Source organism: Hibiscus syriacus, unplaced genomic scaffold (assembly GCF_006381635.1).
Source record: "Hibiscus syriacus cultivar Baekdansim isolate YM2019G1 unplaced genomic scaffold, ASM638163v2 tig00112344_pilon, whole genome shotgun sequence".
Lineage (NCBI taxonomy): Eukaryota > Viridiplantae > Streptophyta > Magnoliopsida > Malvales > Malvaceae > Hibiscus > Hibiscus syriacus.
In genome coordinates, this window is record NW_024063307.1 from 274,856 (window position 1) to 297,822 (window position 22,967).

Sequence of the window (22,967 nt, forward strand, 5' to 3'; positions counted from 1 at the left end):
ATAACTAATAAATTGAAAGTGAGTTTTTTGTTAGATGTTTTCCTATATATATTATTTAATTTTCTCTTTTGAATTAAACTTAATATTAAGGTTAAAATATAAAAGTTGGGTTTTAAATATCACGGTTCATTGATAAGATTTGAATTTAAAATTAAAAACATAAAGTTATATGATTAATTTAATTAGTTAACTAATTTTGAATTGAATTAAACATTAACCAAATTTTTTAAAAAAATTAAACATTCATCAACCAAATACTTGATGACCAATCGATTAATCTAGCTAAATTTTAGTTCGATCGGTTAATTTAATTTTAAGCAAACAATAAACATCCTTATTTTTAAACATCGACTTAAAAATGAACAATTTAATAATTTACATGTAAGAGATTAACAAAAAAAATTTAATAATTTAAGGGATAAAATATATAATTAGAATGAAAGGACTAAATTATTAACATCAAAATATAAGGGGATAAAATATATAATTAGACCTAAAAGAACCGCTATCTCTTCTTTGTTTTGTTCTCATTCTCGAAATAAATAAATAAATAAATAAATTTCAGAAACAAAAAGGACACCACAAAACCCTCCACTCTTCAATTCCTTGAGGAAAAGTAAAAATGGCAGTCTCTTCCGCCACTTTCTCGACTTTTATCTCACCTCAAACGGCGTCGTTCGCTGACAAATCCTCTTCTTTTTCTCTCCGTCTTCTTCGTCCAAATAACGTGCGCATGGTACGAACCGTGACTCAAGCCGCGGCTTCAAAGACCGAAACCGGTCCCCGTAAGCCACGTGGCATCATGAAGCCTCGCCGTGTGTCGCCTGAGATGCAGGCTCTCGTCGGCGTCCCCGAAATTCCTCGAACTGAAGTTCTTAAGAGGATTTGGGCTTATATCAAAGAGCACAATCTCCAGGTCCTTTATCTATTTCCTTTTGCCCCTTCAAAACTGTATTTTCGGGTTTCTTTTTCTTGGAAATGGTTGTGCTTGTTCGTTGTGAAATGTGTGTGAGTTTTGGCGGTTTTGATTGGGTTTTGAATTTTCTATCTATTTCTGGTATTTATGAATGCATATTTTAGCTTTGTTTGGTACATAGATAAATAGACATATGGTGCTCAGATTTAGGCTTTGTCTTATGGATAAAACGATCTTTCTCTGTATGAAGCTGCTGGTTAGCTGATTAATAAGAGACTGAGTTGTTTGGTACATAGATAAATAGACATATGGTGCTCAGATTTAGGCTTTGTCTTATGGATAAAACGATCTTTCTCTGTATGAAGCTGCTGGTTAGCTGATTAATAAGAGACTGAGAGTGTTCCATTGGGTTCTTACTTTCATTTGGACGATTTTCATATAACTGCCTTAGCCATTTGGGAATTTGGAACTGTGCGTTTTTGAAGATGGGTTTATACATTTGAAGTGGATGAGCATAGCTAGGTGTAGGTTTTTTGTTCGTACATTATCATGGACGACCATGGATAGAGACATAATTTTATGTCAGCGGTGCGAACTGAGAAAATTATATAAGAAATTTAGGTGTGTTTATCAACTATGTGTGCTTTCTAGATTATATGCACTGTGGTCTTTCGTTGTTGTGAGCTATATTGATAGGTTCTTTCGTTTAAGAGTCTTATTGCTGGTTATCATTGTTATGTGGGCTGTCGCCTTACCGACAGTTCGCCTTCTCGGATAAAACAGAAGTTTTGGAGCCTAGAAAACCAATTCCTAGACAGGTTTAATGTTGTTTTCCTGCCTTTTGGGTGTTCATCGTAATGACCTTTGTGCAAGTATTTGTATGTGGCTCTGCATTCTTATTACTACTGGCTCATAGTTTTTCTCTCATGCTCGAGAAATGTTTTACACACTCATATACGTGTGTGTGCACTTTTTTTTTTATTTGAGCTGATTCCTAAAAGGTAACATTGTGACTTCTGATTGATGTATGTGACTTTGGTTGTGAACGGAAGGTTTCGCGAAGGGTAGCTAGTTTTGTTCTTATCGAACCTTACATCCTGTAACTGACTTGGTTCTTTCTTGCGATTTCTCTAGGACCCTGATAACAAGAGGGTTATAATTTGTGATGAAAAGCTGAAGAAGATATTCGCAGACAAAGATCGAGTTGAATTTCTTGAAATCGCCAGGTTGATTAATCCTCACTTTCTTTGATGGATCCTAGAGAAAGGGAATGACAGTAAGTCGGTTTGCAAAATAGGAAATAAGCTGTTTATGGAGCATATCTTTTTGTTGAACATACAGAAGAAAACCGTGTCTTTGTGCCTTTTTTGATTAGCAAATAGAAGTACCTTGTGAAGGGCTCTGTTTCTGGATTTCCTAATATGTAGAGACTGTTTTATGCAAATAGTATTAGCTCCTCTCTTTGTTTATGCATGCTATTAAATCTAAGATCCTTGAATTTTGTACTAGCCATCTGTTGGCAATCTGTACCAAATAAGCTATTCTTGAATTTCAAGGTACGGAAACAGATTATTAAAAAAAAATATACAAAAATTATACAAAAATTTAAAATTTTCAACAGAACGACCCTCCACCGATCCTTATATTGTTCCATCTTCGTTAATTACTGAATCAAATATCTCAAAGGATGATTGAAGGCAAAAGGCTAAAATATTGACCGGACTCCACTTTCAAGGCTGATATGGCAAGCTTTAATTGGTCATAGTTTCTCAATACTCAATTCCTAACCACAGAAGAATCTGATCTACCATCTCCTGCAAAAATATCCTCCGTGTATTTATTTGTCTCGACTCTAGGACCCCTTGAGGCCTAAAGCTCCAAATTTTCGACCAAAAGAAGTATGGACTCTGCGAGTATTTTCTCACAGTGATAACAAATAGCACTCCAACTGTTTGATAAAATTACCAGCTGACGCTTCTTTATAACTCTGTCTGTTATATCAATTTGCTCTACCATAGATAGTAAAGGCTGCAACTTTCTCATCATATCTCTTAAATGGCGGAGAGATTCGCTCTCCATCTTCTCCTTCCGAGTCCCCCACCTGTTAAAACTCCATTCTTGTACCAATTCCACCACCAGAACCCGACATTACAGCCCAGTTCACCACCTCCATCGGCTCCAGTCCTTCAAGACCTCCTCCACCGACATAACTCCAAGTCCCAACAACCCGTCGACCCACAAGTCCGGACGCGGACCCGTCTCGGCCGCTCACGTGACCTCAACCGTGGGAAGCGTTGGACTCACAACAACCTCTCTGGTCAAGGTCAGCAGATCCTTAACTCCTTGATTGACCCTTCTTTTGATTCCAATCAACTTGATGTTGTTTTAGCTAAGTTGTTCGAGCAATACCAAGAAAACCCAGATGCGGGGACGGATTTTTTGACTGCTGAAGTACTGGGAATTGTTAAAGCTTTGGGTTTTTACAAGAAATCTGACTTGGCTCTGGGTGTTTTTAATTGGGTTAAGGCTAGAAAGGACTGTGAGTTGGTCCTGAATAGTTCGGTTGTTGCTGTTATTATTAGTATGTTAGGGAAAGAGGGGAGGGTTTCTGTGGCTGCACAAAAAAGGGTTTAGTCTTGATGTGTATGCTTATACTTCTTTGATAACCGCATATGCCGGCAGCGGGAGGTATAGGGAAGCAATGGTGGTTTTCAAGAAAATGGAAGAAGAGGGCTGCAAACCTACTTTGATTACTTATAATGTGATTTTGAATGTGTATGGTAAAATGGGCATGCCTTGGAGTAAGGTCATAGCTCTTTTCGATGAGATGAAGAGTGATGGAGTTGCTCCCGATGCTTATACTTATAATACACTTATAAGTTGCTGTCGTCGAGGTTCTTTGCATGAGGAAGCGGCTTTGGTTTTCGATAAAATGAAATCGGCTGGTTTTAGGCCGGATAATATTACTTACAATGCATTGTTGGATGTTTATGGGAAGTCTCGGCGACCTAAGGAAGCTATGGAGGTTTTAAAAGAGATGGAGATTAATGGGCTTGCCCCTAGCATTGTGACTTATAATTCATTGATTTCTGCTTATGCTAGGGATGGTCTGTTGCGGGAATCAATGGACTTGAAGACACAGATGGAGGGAAAAGGGATCAAGCCTGATGTTTTACCTATACCACTCTTTTGTCAGGATTTGAGAAGGCCGGAAAAGATGAGTCTGCAATGGCGATTTTCGAGGAGATGAGAACTGCTGGCTGCAAGCCAAATATTTGTACTTTCAATGCTCTAATTAAGATGTACAGAAACCGTGGAAAGTTTACCGAGATGATGAAGATTTTCGACAAGATCAAGGCATGCAATGGTGCACCAGATATTGTTACTTGGAATACACTACTGGCAGTGTTTGGGCAAAATGCTATGGATTCAGAAGTGTCAGGAGTATTCAAGGAGATGAAGCGGGCAGGGTTTGTACCCGAAAGGGACACATTCAACACTTTAATCAGTGCGTACAGTCGATGTGGTTCTTTTGATCAAGCCATGGCTATTTGTAAGAGAATGCTGGAAGCTGGAGTTACCCCGGACCTTTCTACATATAATGATGTTTTGGCAGCATTGGCAAGGGAAGGGCTTTAGAAGCAAGCTGAGAAAATACTGGCTGAAATGAGAGATGGTCGTTGTAAACCCAATGAGCTAACTTATTGTTCTTTGCTTCATGTTTATGCCAATGGGAAGCAGGTAGATCGGATGCATGCCCTTGCAGAAGAGATATACTCTGGTATCATCGAACCTGTGCTCCTAAATACTCTTGTTTTGGTTAATAGTAAATGTGACCTTTTGGAGACGGAACGTGCTTTCTTGGAATTGAGGAAGAAAGGATTTCCACCCGACATAACTACTCTAAATGCCATGCTCTCAATTTATGGTAGGAGGCAGATGGTTTCCAAGACAAATGAGATCTTGAACTTCATGAATGAGAGCGGCTATAGTCCAAGCTTGACAACCTACAATAGTTTGATGTATATGTATAGCCGCGCTGAAAATTTTGAGGAATCAGAAAAAATTCTAAGGGAAGTTCTGGCAAAAGGAATAAAACCAGATATAATTTCCTATAACACTGTTATATATGCCTATTGTAGAAACGGTTGAATGAAAGAGGCTTCAAGGATATTTTCGGAAATGTGCGATTATGGCCTTGTCCCAGATGTGATCACTTATAATACCTTCGTTGCTAGTTATGCGTCTGATTCCATGTTTGAGGAGGCCATCGGTGTTGTCCGATTCATGATTAAGCATGGCTGTAAACCAAACCAGAATACATACAATTCCATAGTCGATGGATACTGTAAACTTAATCGTCCAGATGAGGCAAGGACGTTTATTAGCAGCCTTCAGAAGCTAGATCCCCATATTTCCAAGGACGAAGAAATTAGATTATCAGAGCGCATTGTGGAAAAGTGGTCATAGAAGGTTATCATCATTCGTCGTGTTCAATTTGAGCACGCAGAGAAAGCAAAGAGGTGGTCTCTTTGTGCATTATTCCGCGTGTTTCCTTGCGGCCGGCATGTGGCCTAGACCGGAATTTACCTATCCATGTTGCTGGCGTGGGGGAACTTTGTAGTATATAGCTGATGAAACAAGAGGAATGGGGGGAAGAGGGGAACCGAAAATCTTAAAAAAGGTATGTACAATTGCTTTTTTATACCCGTCAAAGAGAAATATGTGCAGTTAACACATTGTCTCTTCAAATGTGTTATATAAAGGAATGTTTGATAGGTTTTTTTTTTTTAATGCAATTAATTGTTCATGAGTACTCTTATCTTTGCATATTGGTTTTCCTGTTTTGATGTTTAGTCATAGCATATCCGAGTGTCGAACACCGATATACTTCACGAAAAATGAGAAGTACGAATAACGTAAGTATGAAATAGCATCAAGGCAGCAGGCTTAGAGGGGTCCACACCAAGCTCGTCCAGATGATAAAGTCCTCGTCACTTTTAAAGTCAAGCAATTTGGTCTGATGGTTTCATTCCAGTTCTGTTCCTGCTCGTCGAGGTGCGTTAACTCAGCGTCGGGCCAACAGCTAATCCTTATTAAACCCCCAAGAGAATGACATTTCTCATGTACTAGTATGAGGACCCAAGGCGTATGTAGGCAGGTCAAACATGCCAACTGGACAAACCAGTTGACCAAAAACTGCCAACTCAATATTCTATATTTACAGAAAGCATAAGAGGATTAGAAGGATGAGTTGGTAGATAAGGATGTTTCTCACGAGAAATTATTTTATGAATCCGGCTCACCACGTCATCCATGGTCCAAGTGGATGACAACCATAATTCTTTATATGTAGGAAAGATGTGAAGATTCACCTTAAAAAAAATGACATGGATAAATGTTATTGGTTAGGACTACGAATGATGTGGTGAGCTAAGATCATCAAATAATTTATCATTTATCAGTGAGCTCCGTTTTCCACGTCGGCATGATCATATGCCGATGAGGTTTCAAGCTGGCTAAGGCCTAATCTTTTAAGAATAGGTTGAAAAAAAGACCAATTCTGTGTCTCCATTAAATTATGTAAAGATTGTTGCATTCTTGATTCATCAATATCCCATATTCTATTTTCCTTCTGAATAAACAAGTGGATAAGGTCGGTTATTTTGTTTATAAATCCCCACGCGTCACTTTATCAAAGATGAATATAGAAACAAATTACAAAGCAGGCAGAGTTTCAGATACCAGATTTCAGCATTCTTACATAACTGCAAATCTAAAGCTTAAAGACAATACAATGTGTTGGTGGTGGGCAGGAGTTATCGGTGCTGCCAAGGTAAAATTCAATCAGATTCTTTTTTCTTCTTTTCTTTTCAGCTCATGATCAAATCTATTGCCTTATATTCAATCAACCCTTCTTCCATTTTGCAGAAAAGAACGGAAGAGCGTGATGAACCATCGATTCAAGAGTGTTGCGCTTGTAATCGGCATTACGGGCATTGTTGGCAACAGCCTCGCTGAGATTCTTTCTTTCTCTGATACTCCGGGCGGACCGTGGAAGGTCTATGACGACGCCCGTAGTCCCCGCCCTGATTGGGCTGATTTACCTGTTGATTACATGCAATGCAACATCTTAAATGAAAAAGAAACACGAGATAAACTATCGAAGCTCAATGATGTCACCCACATTTTTTATGTGGCGTCGAACAAGAAATCGAGTGAGGCTGAGAACTGCGTTGTCAACGGCACTATGTTACGCAACGTGTTGAAAGCTGTAATCCCGAATGTCCCGAAGTTGAAACATATATGCTTGCAAACCGGCCGTCGACATTATACCTGTCCGTCTGATTCATAAGGCAAGGTTCAGGTTCAGCCCCATGATCCTCCTTTTCGTGAGGGTCTTCCCAGACTCAAGTTGTTGAATTTCTGTTATACGCTTGAGGATGTTTTATTTGAAGAAGTTAAGGGAAAGGATTGATTGACATGGTCAGTTCATAGGCCGGGTCTGGTTTTCGGGTTTTCTCCATTTAGTTCGATGAATATAGTCCATAGCTTATGCGTTTATGCGGCGATATGTAAGAACGAAGGCAAGCCGTTGAGATTCCCAGGTAACCGTCCAGCGTGGGATGGGTATTGGGATGCATCCGATGCGGATTTGATTGCAGAACATCAGATACGGGCAACAATGAACCGACTCGCGAAGAACGAAGCCTTTAATTGCAGCAATGGAGATGTGTTCAAGTGGAAGGACTTGTGGAAAGTGTTGGCAAATCAGTTCGGTATTGAACATTACGAATTCCAAGAAACAGACGAGAAGCTGAGCCTGGCAGAGATGATGAAAGACAAGGGTCCGGTGTGAGACGAGATCGTGAGAGACAACAGTTTTGCCGACGAAATTGAACGACGCTGGAGCATGGCAGTTTGCTGATTCGGTGCTTTCCGGGAAGTCATTGTTGGATAGTATGAATAAGAGCAAAGAGCACGGTTTCGTCGGGTTTAGGAACTCGAAAACATCCTTCGATTCATGGATTAATAAGATGAGAACTCACAATATTTGTTCATTTTTTCCACCATTTTCTTCCATTACAAAGATTTTTAGAGTTCTGAAAGCAATACTGCTAGCTGTTCATCGGACACTTTAACTTCAACACAAGCTCCCAATGATCCAGCAAGCCTTGCAGCCAATTGATGCTTACACTATCCAACAACAAGACAAAAGAAAAATAATCAAAAAGAAGAACCTAGTAAATCCAAATAATGGAAAATATGTAAAAGAATCTTACACAAAGCTGTTCTCCTCTGTTAATTATATCATAAAAGAATGAATAACAAGCACAATAGTTTTCAGCAAAACATAAATACTCCTCCTTTCTTCTAGATTCTCCAACAACCTAGTCCAGCAAGGGACGAGGGAAAACAAACACCGTTTCAGAAAATTTTCCAGGAAAGTTGTCAAAATTATCCGGGAAAGTTTGCATATTTAAGAATGAACCTGAAAGATAGAACGATCACTGGGTTCACCAGAGATTTTCTTCACTCCCCTTTGATCCATTATCCTGATTGCTCTCTCAAAGTTTTTACCAAACAAGAAATGCAAGCTACAGTGGAAAGAAAAATTAATAAAAGAAAACCCAAAGAAGTTGAAGATTTAGGGGAAATGGGTATTGCTTACATTGATAGCTGCTCCTCGTTTACTGGCCAATTTGAGAATGAAATGCATCAGAAGATAGCTAAAGTTTGAGATTAAAATGAAAAGTTGAAGGAAAAAGCAGACCTGATTGAGTTGACTCAATTGTTTTCCACACGGATTCGGCAACCAAATGGCTTGCACTCATTGTTTTCTTGGGTCCGAGAAGATAAAACAGAAGCGGCAAAACATCCAACTTTGACGATGGTCATACGAACAGAAACCCTTTTTTGTGCGTGTAGATTTTTTATAAATCAAATCATAATTTATATGAAATAAATAAAATAAAATCTTATAATTTCTATAAAAATGAAATTGACAGAAAAAAGTTTTTTTTTTTTAAAAAAGTAGTTTGAATGAATATATTCTAAGAAAGCATAATACATTAAAACACTTCATTTTCTATTAAAAGATCATTTTAGTTTTTCTTAACATTTTAATTCTTAGGGTAAATTACACGCTTACTCAATAATTTTATCATCTCTCTATTTCTCATCATACTTTTAATTTTTCAATTTACTTACTGAACTTTATACATTGAATTTTTTAGTCACTCCGTCGTTAATTATCTAAAGACGTTATGGCGTGGATAAACTAAATTATTTTTTAACTATCAAATTCCAGATAAAAAAAATAATTAAATTAAATTAGTTTTTAAGCTTTTCTCTTTCCCCTATTCTTTTCTCCTCTAAACCCATTTCCTTCCCTTTCTCTCTCATTCAACCACCGAGCTTATTGATTGATTGTTGAAGAAATGCACTAATCAAAGTTCCTCAAATCTCTTCAAATCGTCGGTTGAAACTTTTGAGAAACTAAGATGGCGTCCACATTCAGCGGCAACGAAACTGCTTCTTTCTTTGGCTTCCTCGGAGCCGCTGCTGCCCTCGTGTTCTCCTATATGGGAGCAACGTACGGGACGACAAAAAGCGGTGTCGGAGTGGTGTCGATAGGGGTGATGGGGCCGGAGTTGATGCTGAAATCGATTGTCTCCGTCGTTATGGCTGGGTTTTAGGTATTTACGTGTTGATTATTGAGGTTATTATAAGCACCGGGATTAACCAAAAGGCCAAATCTTACTACCTATTCGATGGATATGTTCATCTTTCCTCTGGTCTAGCTAGTTGTCTCGCTGGTCTCTCTGTCGGCATGGCTATTGGAATCGTTGGCCATGCTGGTGTTGGGGCCAACGCCCAATAACCAAAGTTTTTTGTTGGAATGATTCTTATTCTCATTTTTGCAGAGGCTTTGGCTCTGTATGGACTCATTGTTGGCATCATCCTCTATTCTCGAGCCGGTCAATCTCGAGCAGAATAAAGTGCAAGGTTCTAAGACTAGGGTCGTTGTTAGTTGATGTCATTTGGTTGTCTCCTCTCCGGTTTCATTTCATGTTGCTAGCATGGATTGTGAAAACGTTTTCTAAGTTATCTTGAATCCATTAATGAATTTCTTCAAGTGGTGTTTGTATGATTGAGAATAAAGCAATTTGTTCACTGAAAAGTTCAGATTTCAAAATCCTGGAATAAGCTTCACTTCCTCATTCTTTAGCAGGCGACTCCTTATCCATCAACCCAAAGAGGTGTAACATCGAAGAAAATCTACACGGAATAAACCGATCGCTACATATAGATGATTTCAACGACGACGATGGTGAAGTCAAAATATCATCCTAGGCGAAGATATCGATATCGAGCGAAAGGAAGAAGAAGGTGATGCTGAAGTTTCGTTCATCCCGACAGGGAGGTTGAGGCCACTTTTTCTTCTCGGTGGAGTATCCATTTTTTTGTGTTTTTTTTAGGGATCTTTGCTTAACTTGAGTAGTCGAGTAGTGCGAGTCCCTGTCTCCTTTTTAATATCTTTGTAATGATTTTCATGACTTATACTTTATATATGTTTATGTCATTAGAATTTATGAAGGCTTAGAATTAGGGTAATGGAGTAGTATTGTTTTAGTTTAGGTTTTTAACCCATTAGACTTTATTCCTTCTCGTAGCTTGCTACCGTTGACTATTGTGTATCATTCTCTTCAGGTTTACTCTTTTTAAATTTAGTTGGGTCTTATGTTTCTGTTTATATGCAGATATTTTAATGCAGGGATTTATTTACAAGGATTACTTCCTATTATTGACGTGCATATGAGGACTGCATATAAAGATTGTTCAACTATGCATTTATTTATTTATTTATACATGCATTGCATTTTATCTTTATCTTTAATTTGCTGAATGCCGGAGGTGTTCCATGAAAACTGCTCTCAACCCTGACGTTAGGGACAGCCTACTACCCTACTTCCCCTTATCCCATTACACACGGGAATAAGATTTTGTTGTTGTTGTTGGTTTTGCTTAGCTTGAGAGCTTGTTAAAAATGGGTTTCTCTCAGTATTCGAAAATGGTAGATTCGTAACAAGAAAAATAAAGGCTCTCAAGGTTTTTCCTTCCAAAGGAGGAGCTGATGTTTCCTGTCATTTTTTTAGGTTGTGATAAAGCATGGGTTGGGGTTAGAGGAAAGTGGCTCTTTTAATATTAAATAATTCCACGTTATATAATTATTACTGAGTAAACGGTCTAGTGATAAAAAATTTAATGTCTAAAGTTCAGTAAGTAAATTGAAAAATTGAAAGTATGGTGAGTGAAATAGGAGAGAAAGTAAAATCCAGTGAGTAAGCGTGTAATTTACCCTAATTCTTAATGTTTCATTTTAAGATAGATTTTTTAGTCGATGAAAACTATTCATCAACTAATGATCGATACCTTGAGATGACATGATAAATCTGCGTACATGGTCTCTTTTTTTAAATATTTTAATTCTGAATTTTTTTTATGAAGAAAAGAACTTATTCGTAAATAAAAACTATTATTCAACTAACTATCGATGCCTTCAGATAACATAACAAATCTACATAGCATCACACGTTGATGTAATGATGCCATTTACATGATATAATGATAAGTCGTCTTATTCTACGCCAGCAAAAAAATTGATTATTCTTTATGATTATTATTATTTAATTAAATAATTGTGGTTATTCATATGATGCCTCAAATTATTGGTTTAAAATCAAGGAATTAACAAATCAAAGATAGAAAGCGCTGGGGGAATCGAACTTGTGTCCTGGGACAATAACCACAAGCCATCTCATAATTTCTGATTAAATGTCTAGTTATCACGTAACCAAAATCATACCTCCAAGCAAGGCTTGGTGTTAAACGGTGGAAAGGTTTGATGAGTTCCTTCACCAAACATTCATCGGCTGACTGAACCATAATGATAGGATTTACACCATCTTGATTAAATTTATGTTTTGCCGTTAATGGAAGCCGACGTCTATGCAACAGCAGAGCAAGATGTTCACTGTCGTCGTCTTGGGTCGGTTTGAGAAGGTACGCCGATGTTTTTAAACGACCTTTTGAGCCATCTTCGTCGATGACCCGACCGGAATAGCAAAAGGGAGCGGTGTTTCGTCACATGTCACAAAGGAACCAGTAGATAATAGGGATTTAAATAGCGGCCGGATAGCGGTACAACCGTCGCTATATCATTGTCACGAGTCACGATGACATTCAAGTTTACTATCGCGGAAATATTGGTTTGAAACAGAATCACCCAATAATAAGATCGCGGTGTGCAACCGACTGATTCGATTTCCCAACAATCTTTTCTTTGATTTGTTCATTCATTGGTTTTAAACCAATAATATGATGCCACGTCGCATATATTGAATGATCGCAATTATTAATTAAATACTAATAATCATTAAAAACAATTAATTTTCTACTAACAGGCATAGGTGACATGTATTATGCCACGTCAGTTTATATACAAGTGGCACTGTCACATCAGCATATGATGCTATGTAATTAATTAACGATTTTCAATCCATGGTAGGAATCTTTATCCCAAAATAAACGTTAGTGACAAAATGTTTAAAAAAAAAGAATAAAGACTAAACAATCATTTAGTTAAATAGTAAAGATATTAATGTATTATGTCTATATTCTATTATAATTTTTTATTTATTAAAAACCAGATACATAATATTACAAATTATTAAATAGTTGTTAAAGCAAGTTTTTTTATATCGAAAATAAAATTAAATCGTTCGGTTTAAAGTAGATATAACTTTTGTCGATACAATGATGCGTACAAATGATATCTTTAGGCGTTGAATTTAAAGATACACTTAATTTTCTCAATAACTTTACACATTAAACTTTTCTTGTCATTGCGGCTAGCCAATTGTCGCTTGTTGTCGGTTGTTATTTACAACAAATTTGATATCGAAATTCACTCAAAATCAATGAAAATTTATCTAAAAGTTAGATGTGCTAATACTCTTATACTCTTATAACAAAAGTTAAAAATCAAAATTTAATGTCATAATAAAATAATTGAAAGTCTGATTACAAAAAACGATACATCGTCTAAAGTTAAACATAGAATCAACCAATTGCGGCCTTATCAGTTTGGTTGGTTAGTTTGACTAACAAGTTAGGTTAAATGGCTAATGGTAGTTGCCAAAATTCCCATGTCGTCCAGTTTAAGGAAGCTGTCTCACAAATTTTATTCCAACATCCTTCTGTTTTGATTTGACACCAATCTCAACCTTTCTTTGTAATTTTGAAAATTGATTAATTAGCTCAATTATTGGTAAATATAATTTAATTGTTGTATATAAATGCTAATTTTCTATTACTTTGTATATATGCTGTCAATTTAATAATTCTCGTCATAATGATTTAACACTAAAGTTCAACGATATTACCAAATTAAATTAATTTCTCAATTTTCATAAATATGTGGACCAAATCCTAAAAAATTAACATAGAGAGATTGACTTCTCAATTTTCATAAGATATGGGGATGAAATTCCTAATTAGACCAGAGACAAACTTTACACTAGAAAGTAATGGGTTTAAAGCGAGATGTAATATAAACAATGACCATTATGGGATTCAAATAATAAAACAATGTTGTTTTGTTTGCCTTTCATTTCTGTGGGATGCATTCATATCAGCTTAAAGAAGATTAAACGTCGAGAATCAACGGATAAGATTAAACGATGATCGGAGCCGGTAGAACTTCCCTCGGAAACCCGTATAGTCGTCGGCTTCTGTCGGATTCCTCCTATAGGCCCAGCACTTAAGTGACCAATCCCACCTATTCATTTGATGATGACCAAACTTGCAAGAAAAGGTGGTGTTCTAAACCTTATAACTTCCTACTGTGTTCAAGAAAGTGTTTTAAGTAACCCTTCTTCATCTCCATCTGCATTGTAGGAATAGATATTGACCGGTGCCGTCGTGCACACCATGGCATTGTGTTTAACCGCATTATTCGAAGAGCCTCGGTGTTGATCGAGATAAATAACGATCACGGTTATGTCGTCATGGAAGTGGCGTCTTATCCCCTTTTCGATCTTCTTTATATCTCCGTATCATCTCTCTCTCTTTCTTCGCGACTTCTTGAAGCGCAGCCCTTACCAATCTCTTCGCGATACCCTGCAAGTAATTCAAGCAAGTTGAAAAATCAATACCAACATGCTATAGATCAATAGTACTCGCTTCATTAATCGATAAGACGAACGCGGATACTCACGGCTCTGGGGTTTCTGAAAACGATGTCGACAGCGGTTTCGTCACTCAACTGCTCCCATAGGCCATCCGATGCAAAGATCAGAAATAGGTCTTGCGGCTTAAGCTTCCTAATGAGGATGGAGGGTTCGGCTGTAATAACAGGTCTTTAAGCGGAACAGGGTTTCCTAATTGTTGGAAGATCGGATCCCTATAAAAATCAGGCTTCTTCAAGTAAACATCACCAATGGACCTTGACACCTGACAGAAACACGAGAAACACCGAAAATCGAAACTTGAACCGAAATGAAAACCCCGAAAATGAGACAGAAAAGACTACATGTAGTTGCATAAGCTCAGCATTATGGTTCAAGGGCCTGCAATTCCCCAACTCGATGCATGCAAACTATACGAGGCATACAAGCAATGCCTGGAAAGAAATACGTGCATGCGAATCGAAACATGAGCTTAACCTAAACTATTATAATTGAGCTGCCATTAGATTTGTTTTTTGTACCTGGATTATGCCTTTAATCCTCCAAACTCCACGAGTGTACACCACTATGTGAGAATCGTCCGGATGAAGTGCTTCGACCTCCTTCCTGACTTCTTCGACTCCGACATTGTGATCCGTCGACAGCCTCTCTGATACCACCTTGTTCTTCTTATCTTCCGAACCTCTCATGCCGAGACTGCTCTGGAGTCCCGAGATTCGCGACGTACAACACATCGTTCGATATCGCACCAACTAGACAGCATGATCCGACCGAAGCGATTTGAGGCCTCACAGGCAACGATCGCTTCACCAAATGCAAGAATTCCTCTTCCGTGGCATTGAATGCCTTCTTTATCACGTCAGCAGATAACCCCCCTTGCTCTGTAGCAAATTCTGCAATTAAGACAAATAAATTAAGGGTAAGAATTAAGAAAGTAAGAGAATAACATACTATGCTTCCCATAAACATGTTGATGTCCAAATTCCAACATCAAATGCATAATAATAGTCACTTGTAAGCTGGTCCAAATAACATGAATCGACAAACACATCCTGCAATAATCTCAGTATGAAAGAAATAGGCTTACCATAAACGCCTCTTTGTCCAAACATGATAACGTTAAGGGTAAACTACATATTTAATCATCCAACTATTCTCGCTGTTCTGTTTTAGTTACTAATTTTTTTCAAAACCATGCCTAAACTTACATTTTGGTTCGTTGTGCAATATCATGTCATCATTGAAAAAAAAATATAAAAATTATCACATTGACCAAAACGGAATTATCACATTGAAAAAAAAATATCATGTCATCACTTGATTATTTTTAATTTTTTTTTCAATGGTTGTAACCAATCCTAAGTTTAAATATGATTTAGAAGAAGAATAAATAATCAAGTGACCAAAACGGAAATTTGAGAACAGTTAAGTGATTAAAAACGTATTTATCCAATATTACAATACCTACACAATCATTCTATGCACATGTAACAACAAATCAAAACAAAAGGGGGGGGGGGAATGTACACGCAAAGGCAAGAAAACAAAGATGAAGAGAACCCATTTCCAATAATCCAAAGAAGACAGAAAAACGAAGAAAAAAAGTGTTGAAAGGGCATAGAATAATTACTGTGAAGAAAGGAAAGAGATGCTTGTTGACAAATCTAGAAGCCTCGGGTCCACCGTGACCATCATAAACACCAACGTAGTACCAAAAGGGGATGTAAACACCTGGCTTTGATCTTCAAGGCTTTTTCGCTTGAACCACGGCGATGGAGTAATCACCGGAGGCGTGTGGTTGAAGGTCAGTATGCCACATAAGACCATCCCCTCCGGCCCTCACCCAAAGCAACGCTCCAGCGGCCGAGCCAGCGATGTAACACCATCGTCATCGTTTTCGTACCTTTTTTTTCCCTTTCTTTCTCCGAATTCTTTTTTCTCTTCAAATCCCTTCGTTAATATGCATTTAACGACCCTTCCTTGGTGGTTTCCTTGTTTGATTATTCGTTTTGGTTGTTTGGTTTCTTTGGTTTTTCTGTTTGGTTGTAGATATAGAGTCTTTCAGGGTCTGTTCACTTTTGGGGTTTTGTTTTACCTTCCCTTTTGTTGTTGCTGTGGGTTTTTTGGGGTTGGATAATGAATGGCTTGTAAATATATACAAGAGAATGGCGGAAAGAAAGAAGATGCCGCGTGATGAGGAAGATGACCATGACCGAGATAACAATACTGCTTTACTCTACGCGTTGAGTTTCCTTCCCCCCCCCCCCCCTACTTTTAGCTTTCATTTCGTTTTCCTTGTTAAACTTTCTTTGTATTTTAAGATTTCTCTGTCATGGTCTAATCACTTATCTCATCCCTAACCTTTATGGAAGTTGGAAATCTAGGTCAGCCAGACCTTGATAAAACTGGTAAAGTTGAAGTTGTGTTGTCAATTTGGATCTTATTTTTTACAAATTGTGATCAAACTTATATTAATTTTTTTTATTAATATAGGGTAAGTACAACGTAGTATCTTTTAAAGATGACTCATAATCATTGACATTAAACGTTCGTACTCCTCATATTCATAATGTTCGAACTCGAGATAAGAATAACAACAATCTTTTATCAACAAGATCATTGATTCGTGCTAAATTTATATTTAATTTAAATATAATAGTAAGTCATGTTTACGACGGATGTAATTTTAATTTCTTTCAATTAATAATTTGTTCCATTGATTGTCCAGAGATGGACCAGAAAGACAGGTGGGACAATAGTCCTTCTGAAAATTTTAAATTAGTACTGTTTTAAATATTTTTTTATTTTGGTAAGGGGGAAGTAAGATAGTAGGATTCTCAACGTCATGTTTAGAGCAGCTTCTGTGAGAGACTCTGAATTATGAATTGCCCACCGTGGGACTCGATTCCACGACCACAAGGTTAAGAGCCTTGCGCTCTACCAACTGAGCTGGACAGATAATTTTATAATTTTATCATCTCCTAAAATTTTAGAAGTTTGTCCTAACATAAGATATTGTGTTTGTCCACGTGCACTTAAAATTTTATTGTACCTACCCACATATAAAAGTTTCGTATTGCTAATATATGCGTGCACCTTAAAAATTTTTTAGATCCATCATGAATCATGTTCGATTCTTAGTAAATATATAAATTTGATTTGCTAATTTTTGTTAATTTGTTGTATAATATTTTTAGGTTATTGATTGTTGGTACACATAAATTTGAATGGATAACTTTAACCAATTTATTAAATAAATATTGTTAAATTTATTTTTTTAGGTAATTCTTCACATATAAATTGTATATCATCGATAGTCTAATTGTTAATTCTATATTTAGGAGAATTGAGAATATATGAAAATAAAAAAAGTAATTATCTACTTGTTGGTTCAAATGATAAGTAATTTAATATCATTTCTGTACGGACAATGCACATAGACATGTACTAATGGAACCCTTTTAAAATTTTAGAAAAGTATAATTTGATCCATTGAAGTTTTCAAAAAATTAATTTAATCCATTTCATTTTTTGAATATTTTAATTACATCCTTATTATTCTTATTTTTTTAAAAAAAAAAGTCTTAATTTTTTTAATTTTTTAGTCTTAATTTTTTTTATTTTTTTCGTTTTTAAAAAATTATTTGATCAAAATCTATTGTTGAAAGTATTAATAGAAAAGATTGTCAACTTAAATTTTAACACGTTTTTTTCATTTTTTTTTTGGGAAGCAAGACTTAAAATTTCCTTCTATAAGGGCAGAATGACTATAAATAAACTTGGTATTTCGTGTATTTCAGTGTATTTATATTTGGTATTATTTTATACGTCAAGTAGTTATTTACTTATGTATTACTTATTTTTTTTTTGATAATTCATTTTATTACCCAACGAATCAATAACTGCTATAAAAAATAACTGATCACAAAAATCATATGTACACCATACTTACAAGATAAAAGATCGGTTAATCATACCCCAAGAATTACATAGAAATATATTGATACTATCAGACATATTAATATTAACCCCCTCAGTTTGGTAGAAACAGAATCTTTTAACAAGCAAAAAGGTCGTCAGCAGTCCTTGTACATCCTCGAAAATTAGTCTATTGCGTTCCTCCCATAGTACATAGATTTTGGCACACCAAGCAATCTTTAAAATGGTTGAGAGAAGAGATTTGTCTTTCCAGTTATTGCTTGCCATGTGATAGTCTTCCCAGGTTGAAAATGGTTTCTTTAACCCATTATGAAGCAATATTGAGTCCCATAAATTAGCAGCCAATGGACAATCAACGAATAGGTGAGACCGAGTTTCCATCATTCGTTGCAAAGCACACAATTCCCCAAGGTAATCCCCATCCGCAAAAGTCGATCCCGGGTCGTCGATCAAGAATAGTCATCCATGCTATAATACTATGTTTCGGAATATGATAAGGGTACCAAATCAAAGGATGTCATTTTACTTTGTCTCCATTCAATCTAATTTCCAGCCAAATATGTTTGATGGTGATAGTTGATTCGTGATAGCAGGGCAAGCTTCGGACCGAAGCTTTAGAATCATATTGAAGCTCCAGCTGAAATTGGGGCTTCCTTCAATGTGCCAAAAATCTTTCTCCTAATACGTTACTTTTGATCCACCCAACCCATAACGATCCCTCATCTGCTAGGATGTTCTTGATAAGTTTGATTATGCAAGCTTTGTTCCAAAGTTTCAAGTTTTCAATCCTAGACCACCCTCGGATTTAAGTTAACAAATCTTTTCCCAACTAACTCGCGCACCTGTAGCAACCTTGTCACTTCCTTTCCAGAAGAATCAGGAGCATACTTGGTCGATTTTATTGATAACAGCTTGAGGGAACAAGAGCTGCCTACACCAATAATTGGAAACGCTAAATAGGACTGCTCGAATTCGCTCCAGACGACCAGCAAAGCTCAACATTTTTCCAGACCACAGATTAAGTTTGGATTTAATAGTATCGATCAGCTGATCACAATCTTAATGGAAAGCTTTCTGGTAATTAGAGGAATACCAAGGTAGCAACATTACCTTGGGAATTTCAAGGAACTAGGTTTATGATTATCGAATATCGTTTATTTTTAGTCAAACAAATGATGAATATGAACAATTAAATGAACGGATTTTTTTTATCAATGTTGTTCATTAAGGATTGTATGTGTTCGTTTGTTAAAGTGATAAACGAAACAAATGGATGAACGTAAACGAACAAACATAAAATTATTCAGGTTTATATTTTAGAAGAATTTTTTCTTTCTAAATAATTTTAGGGTTTATATTTTCTTTACTTGATTTAGGTATTTTTTTAATTGGGTTTAAAATTAATGAAATTTTAAAATATTAATAAATTTAAGGTTAAAATTTATGAGTTCTTAATATTTTAAATGAGTTTTGGAGAATAGACTAAATATAAATGAACGAATATAAACAAACGAATTATCGAACATTCACGAACATAAATAAATGAATAAACTCTTTGTCCATCTCAGTTTATTTAATTAAACGAATATAAGATTTTGTTCATTGAACGAATATAACCGCCGGATTTCATTAATACTTCACATAAAACAAAACCTGTAAACACAAAACTAAATATAAATGAAATCTAAGTTCTTTATCCGGTTACTTTCTTCTTCGTCTTCTTCTAAGTGGTTCTATGAAATCTTCGCGAAGAAAGAAACTTAACAATATAGATCTTTTGCGCTAATTCTCATTCTCTGGCTCGTGCTCATGATGGGTCTAGCCATGGTCTGTCAGCAACTGCTTGTCTTGCTGCTTTATCTGAAATTTCCTCCACCCAAAAGACATGTTCTCCTCCCAGACTCCGATCTAAGGTCAATATGTGCGCCGCTCTGTCTCTGCCTAGAGGGATGTGTCTGTACTCAGCATGCAACTAGTTGCCTTGCTCGGTGCTTTGCTTATTATTGCACTTATCTCTGAGTGATCTGGTTCTGCATATGCTAGTTTCGAAGTTACGTTTCTGGAGTCCCCTTCTAGAATGATCCTACTGAACCCTAGGTCTACTGCCACCTGAAGGGCGTGGTTTGCGGCTACTGCTTCAGCTGCAAACGTCGTTGGAATACATCGTGTAAGTCTTCTGCATGCTCCCATATCTAGTCCTTTGCTGTTCTCAATTATCACTCCTGACCAGGACTTGTTCTCGGCTTGTTCGTAGATAGCATTGAAGTTTACCTTTATTGTGTTTGGTGGGGGAGGGAGCCACTTCGTCTCGGTGGGCTCTTAAGGAGTATGTAATCTTGAATTAGCCACCTTGATACGGTGGCTTCGGACAGTGTATTCTCCCGAGTGTTTCTCACACCATATTTTTTTCGTCATTCTTATCAAATCTCGAGATTGAAATGACATTTATCGCTGTTGTCCCTTCTATCATGAAACCCTCGTCAATGAAAGATTTTATATATTGTATTAAATAAAGATATTATATTTCTAAGATAAATTATAAGATTCGAACCCATAAAAGGTCGAATAATATATATATCTTTAATAATTTAGTCAATGAAAATTAGTATTTGTTTGAAAATAAATCTGGTATTAATATAAGATAATATCTGTTTGAAAACTCTAAATCATTCAATAATGAAAGTTCATACCCCTGACACATTTAATGCTCGAACATGAGATCTCAAATGATAATAACAAATCTCTTATCACTAAAGTAGTTTGGTTGATACTTGCTTCAAATTCAAGTACTTTTATCTTATTATATGTGAATTTGATCTGAATTTATTTTAATTTATTAAGATATAATAACAAATTCTCCCAACAATTGCACAAATGATTACTTTGCTCCATGTCCTTTTGTTGGAGCATGTTACCGCAAAATGCCCCTTAATTGGATGAAAATCATTATTTGACTAACGAACAATGTTTCTCATTGACGTAGTATGTTCATATGTGATGCCACATCAATAAAAAAAATTTAGAATAATTATATATATATATATATATATATATATACATATGAAAATATATTTAAAAATAATTTAAAACTAATTTTTTGATGATGTGGCATTACATGTAGACCTGTCACATCAATAGGAAGCGTTGACTGTTAGTTAACTAACGATTTTCATACAATCATGTGACATTTTGCTCTAAAATAAAACGTTAGAGGATAAAATAATCAAAAAAGAATGATAAGACGCCAAATGAGCGGGGTAATTTTGTCATTATCTCATTTATTAATATTTTGAACTCGGTTTAATTGAAATAACATAAAAACCAGTTGGGCCACAAGTCACATTAATTGGGCCTAAATTGGCTTTTACCCGCTTTATTTCGGAATTAGGGTTTTAAGCTCCGCCTATATAAACCTTCATTCTCCTACTTAACCAAACACCACCACCGGGAAATCTAGGTTTTCAATTCAGTCTCCGTTTCTCGTTTTCAGAGCATTTGTGCAATAGCGGCAGTCAATCAGTAATGGGTCACTCTAACGTCTGGAACTCTCACCCCAAAACCTACGGCCCCGGCTCTCGCGCCTGGTATTTCCTTCTTACCTCACTCTTCGATTTCCCTATCAATTATCATATAGTACTTATACTTCCGCAAGGTGTTTTACTTTCGGCATATTATAACTAGAACGAACGATTAAAATTTGGGTTATTGTTTTTTCAGTGAAAAATCCAACGATATAACCTTTTAATTAAAGGGGATTTGCTTAGTTCGATGTTGTTATGAATTATGGCATCCTGAGATTTTGTTTCAACTTGTTTGTCTTGGTTTTCGTCAATTTCGTTTTGCGTTTTGTAGGACAGTAACTTAGGATTGTGTTTTTTTTTTGGTAGCCGTGTTTGTGGCAACCCTCATGCCATCATTAGGAAGTACGGTCTCATGTGTTGCAGACAATGCTTCCGTAGCAATGCCAAGGAAATTGGATTCATCAAGGTACTAATCTGATTGTTAATGTTATTTTAAATCCTAATCTTCGTAATTGTTTGTTTAAACAGTTTCTTAATTGTGTCTGTGTATATTGTCTTCTTTGCAGTACCGCTGAAGAGTTATATGGTGTAGAGTGGGAATGACTTTGTCGAATTATCGTTCTTCGTAGTATGTTTTTTGGATTTCAAAGAACTTAAAGAAAAATGTCTTTTTGGTTAATTTAGTATGAACCTTAAAGTAATTGTTGAACTAAGAATATTTTGGTGTCCCCAATGAAGTAATGAGATGATTCAGTTGATAAATTTATTGTCAAGTTTTCTTATTAATTGGCTTCATAATGAGATGATTCGGTTGATGATTAGTATGATGTTTTCACCCTGATGATTATTAGTACGGAAGCCTTATGGTCGCATTTGATCAGCCTATAGCTTTAGGGTTGATTAGTAGTCCATGCGATGCATCAAAATCTTCTTAACATTTTGATATTGAAAAGAACTATTAGCACTTCACCATCTGTTGTGTTGGGTCATATATTAGCACGGTCCATGGAGAAGTTGCATATTGGCATTGCATCAAACTCCACTGCCTTGAATTTGATTTCAGGAAAAACAATTACATGTGATTAGTTGCTGTGGAAACTGTTGATTCTTAATGTAGATTGTTGATGCTTTGTGGTATTCGATTTGTGTTTGAATCATTGATGTTTTGATCATTTCTCTCATTAGAAAAGAAAGTTCACTAGGGTTTTTTCATTATTTGCCTTGAACACTAGGCTGTATGATCTAGACGCCATTAGGTGCATAGGAGAAATATAACGGGTGAGCAAAACTTGACTTGACTCGAAAAATCGATTTTTTTTTTCAGTTTCGAGTTATTCA

The 22,967-nt window shown here is 36.2% G+C and overlaps 3 protein-coding genes and 4 pseudogenes across 3 annotated transcripts; 5 read left to right on the top strand and 2 right to left on the bottom strand.

The window, feature by feature from the left end:
- Nucleotides 1-622: 622 nt before the first annotated feature.
- On the top strand, nt 623-2,328 carry LOC120178111. The gene is made up of 2 exons (XM_039184055.1): nt 623-916; nt 2,051-2,328. The coding sequence occupies exons 1-2, from the start codon at nt 623-625 to the stop codon at nt 2,165-2,167; spliced, it is 411 nt and encodes a 136-aa protein (XP_039039986.1). The 3' UTR covers nt 2,168-2,328.
- Nucleotides 2,329-2,794: 466 nt separating this feature from the next.
- Nucleotides 2,795-5,694, top strand: LOC120178202 (annotated as a pseudogene).
- Nucleotides 5,695-6,564: 870 nt separating this feature from the next.
- Nucleotides 6,565-14,955, top strand: LOC120178252 (annotated as a pseudogene).
- LOC120178254 (zinc finger SWIM domain-containing protein 7-like) lies at nt 7,965-8,786 on the bottom strand. Its single transcript, XM_039184168.1, has 5 exons — nt 8,691-8,786; nt 8,589-8,610; nt 8,409-8,514; nt 8,200-8,307; nt 7,965-8,113 (listed from the first exon to the last, which is right to left on the bottom strand). The coding sequence occupies exons 1-5, from the start codon at nt 8,749-8,751 to the stop codon at nt 8,012-8,014; spliced, it is 399 nt and encodes a 132-aa protein (XP_039040099.1). The 5' UTR covers nt 8,752-8,786; the 3' UTR covers nt 7,965-8,011.
- On the top strand, nt 9,346-10,077 carry LOC120178253 (annotated as a pseudogene).
- LOC120178214 lies at nt 13,536-20,298 on the bottom strand (annotated as a pseudogene).
- A 1,234-nt stretch (nt 20,299-21,532) lies between these two features.
- On the top strand, nt 21,533-22,359 carry LOC120178113 (40S ribosomal protein S29-like). Its single transcript, XM_039184057.1, has 3 exons — nt 21,533-21,692; nt 21,996-22,095; nt 22,196-22,359. Exons 1-3 carry the CDS (start codon nt 21,631-21,633, stop codon nt 22,202-22,204), a joined length of 171 nt encoding a protein of 56 aa, XP_039039988.1. The 5' UTR covers nt 21,533-21,630; the 3' UTR covers nt 22,205-22,359.
- The last annotated feature ends 608 nt before the right edge of the window (nt 22,360-22,967 follow it).

Bases quoted from the DNA above. Each gene is read 5' to 3' on its own strand.
- LOC120178111 (XM_039184055.1), top strand. From the start codon at position 623: ATGGCAGTCTCTTCCGCCACTTTCTCGACTTTTATCTCACCTCAAACG. The intron at 917-2,050 runs GTCCTTTATCTA...CGATTTCTCTAG, and splicing joins TCAAAGAGCACAATCTCCAG to GACCCTGATAACAAGAGGGT.
- LOC120178254 (XM_039184168.1), bottom strand. From the start codon at position 8,751: ATGAGTGCAAGCCATTTGGTTGCCGAATCCGTGTGGAAAACAATTGAG. The intron at 8,611-8,690 runs GTCTGCTTTTTC...CAAATTGGCCAG, and splicing joins AATTGAGTCAACTCAATCAG to TAAACGAGGAGCAGCTATCA. The intron at 8,515-8,588 runs GTAAGCAATACC...TTTCCACTGTAG, and splicing joins AACGAGGAGCAGCTATCAAT to CTTGCATTTCTTGTTTGGTA.
- LOC120178113 (XM_039184057.1), top strand. From the start codon at position 21,631: ATGGGTCACTCTAACGTCTGGAACTCTCACCCCAAAACCTACGGCCCC. The intron at 21,693-21,995 runs GTATTTCCTTCT...TTTTTTTGGTAG, and splicing joins GGCCCCGGCTCTCGCGCCTG to CCGTGTTTGTGGCAACCCTC.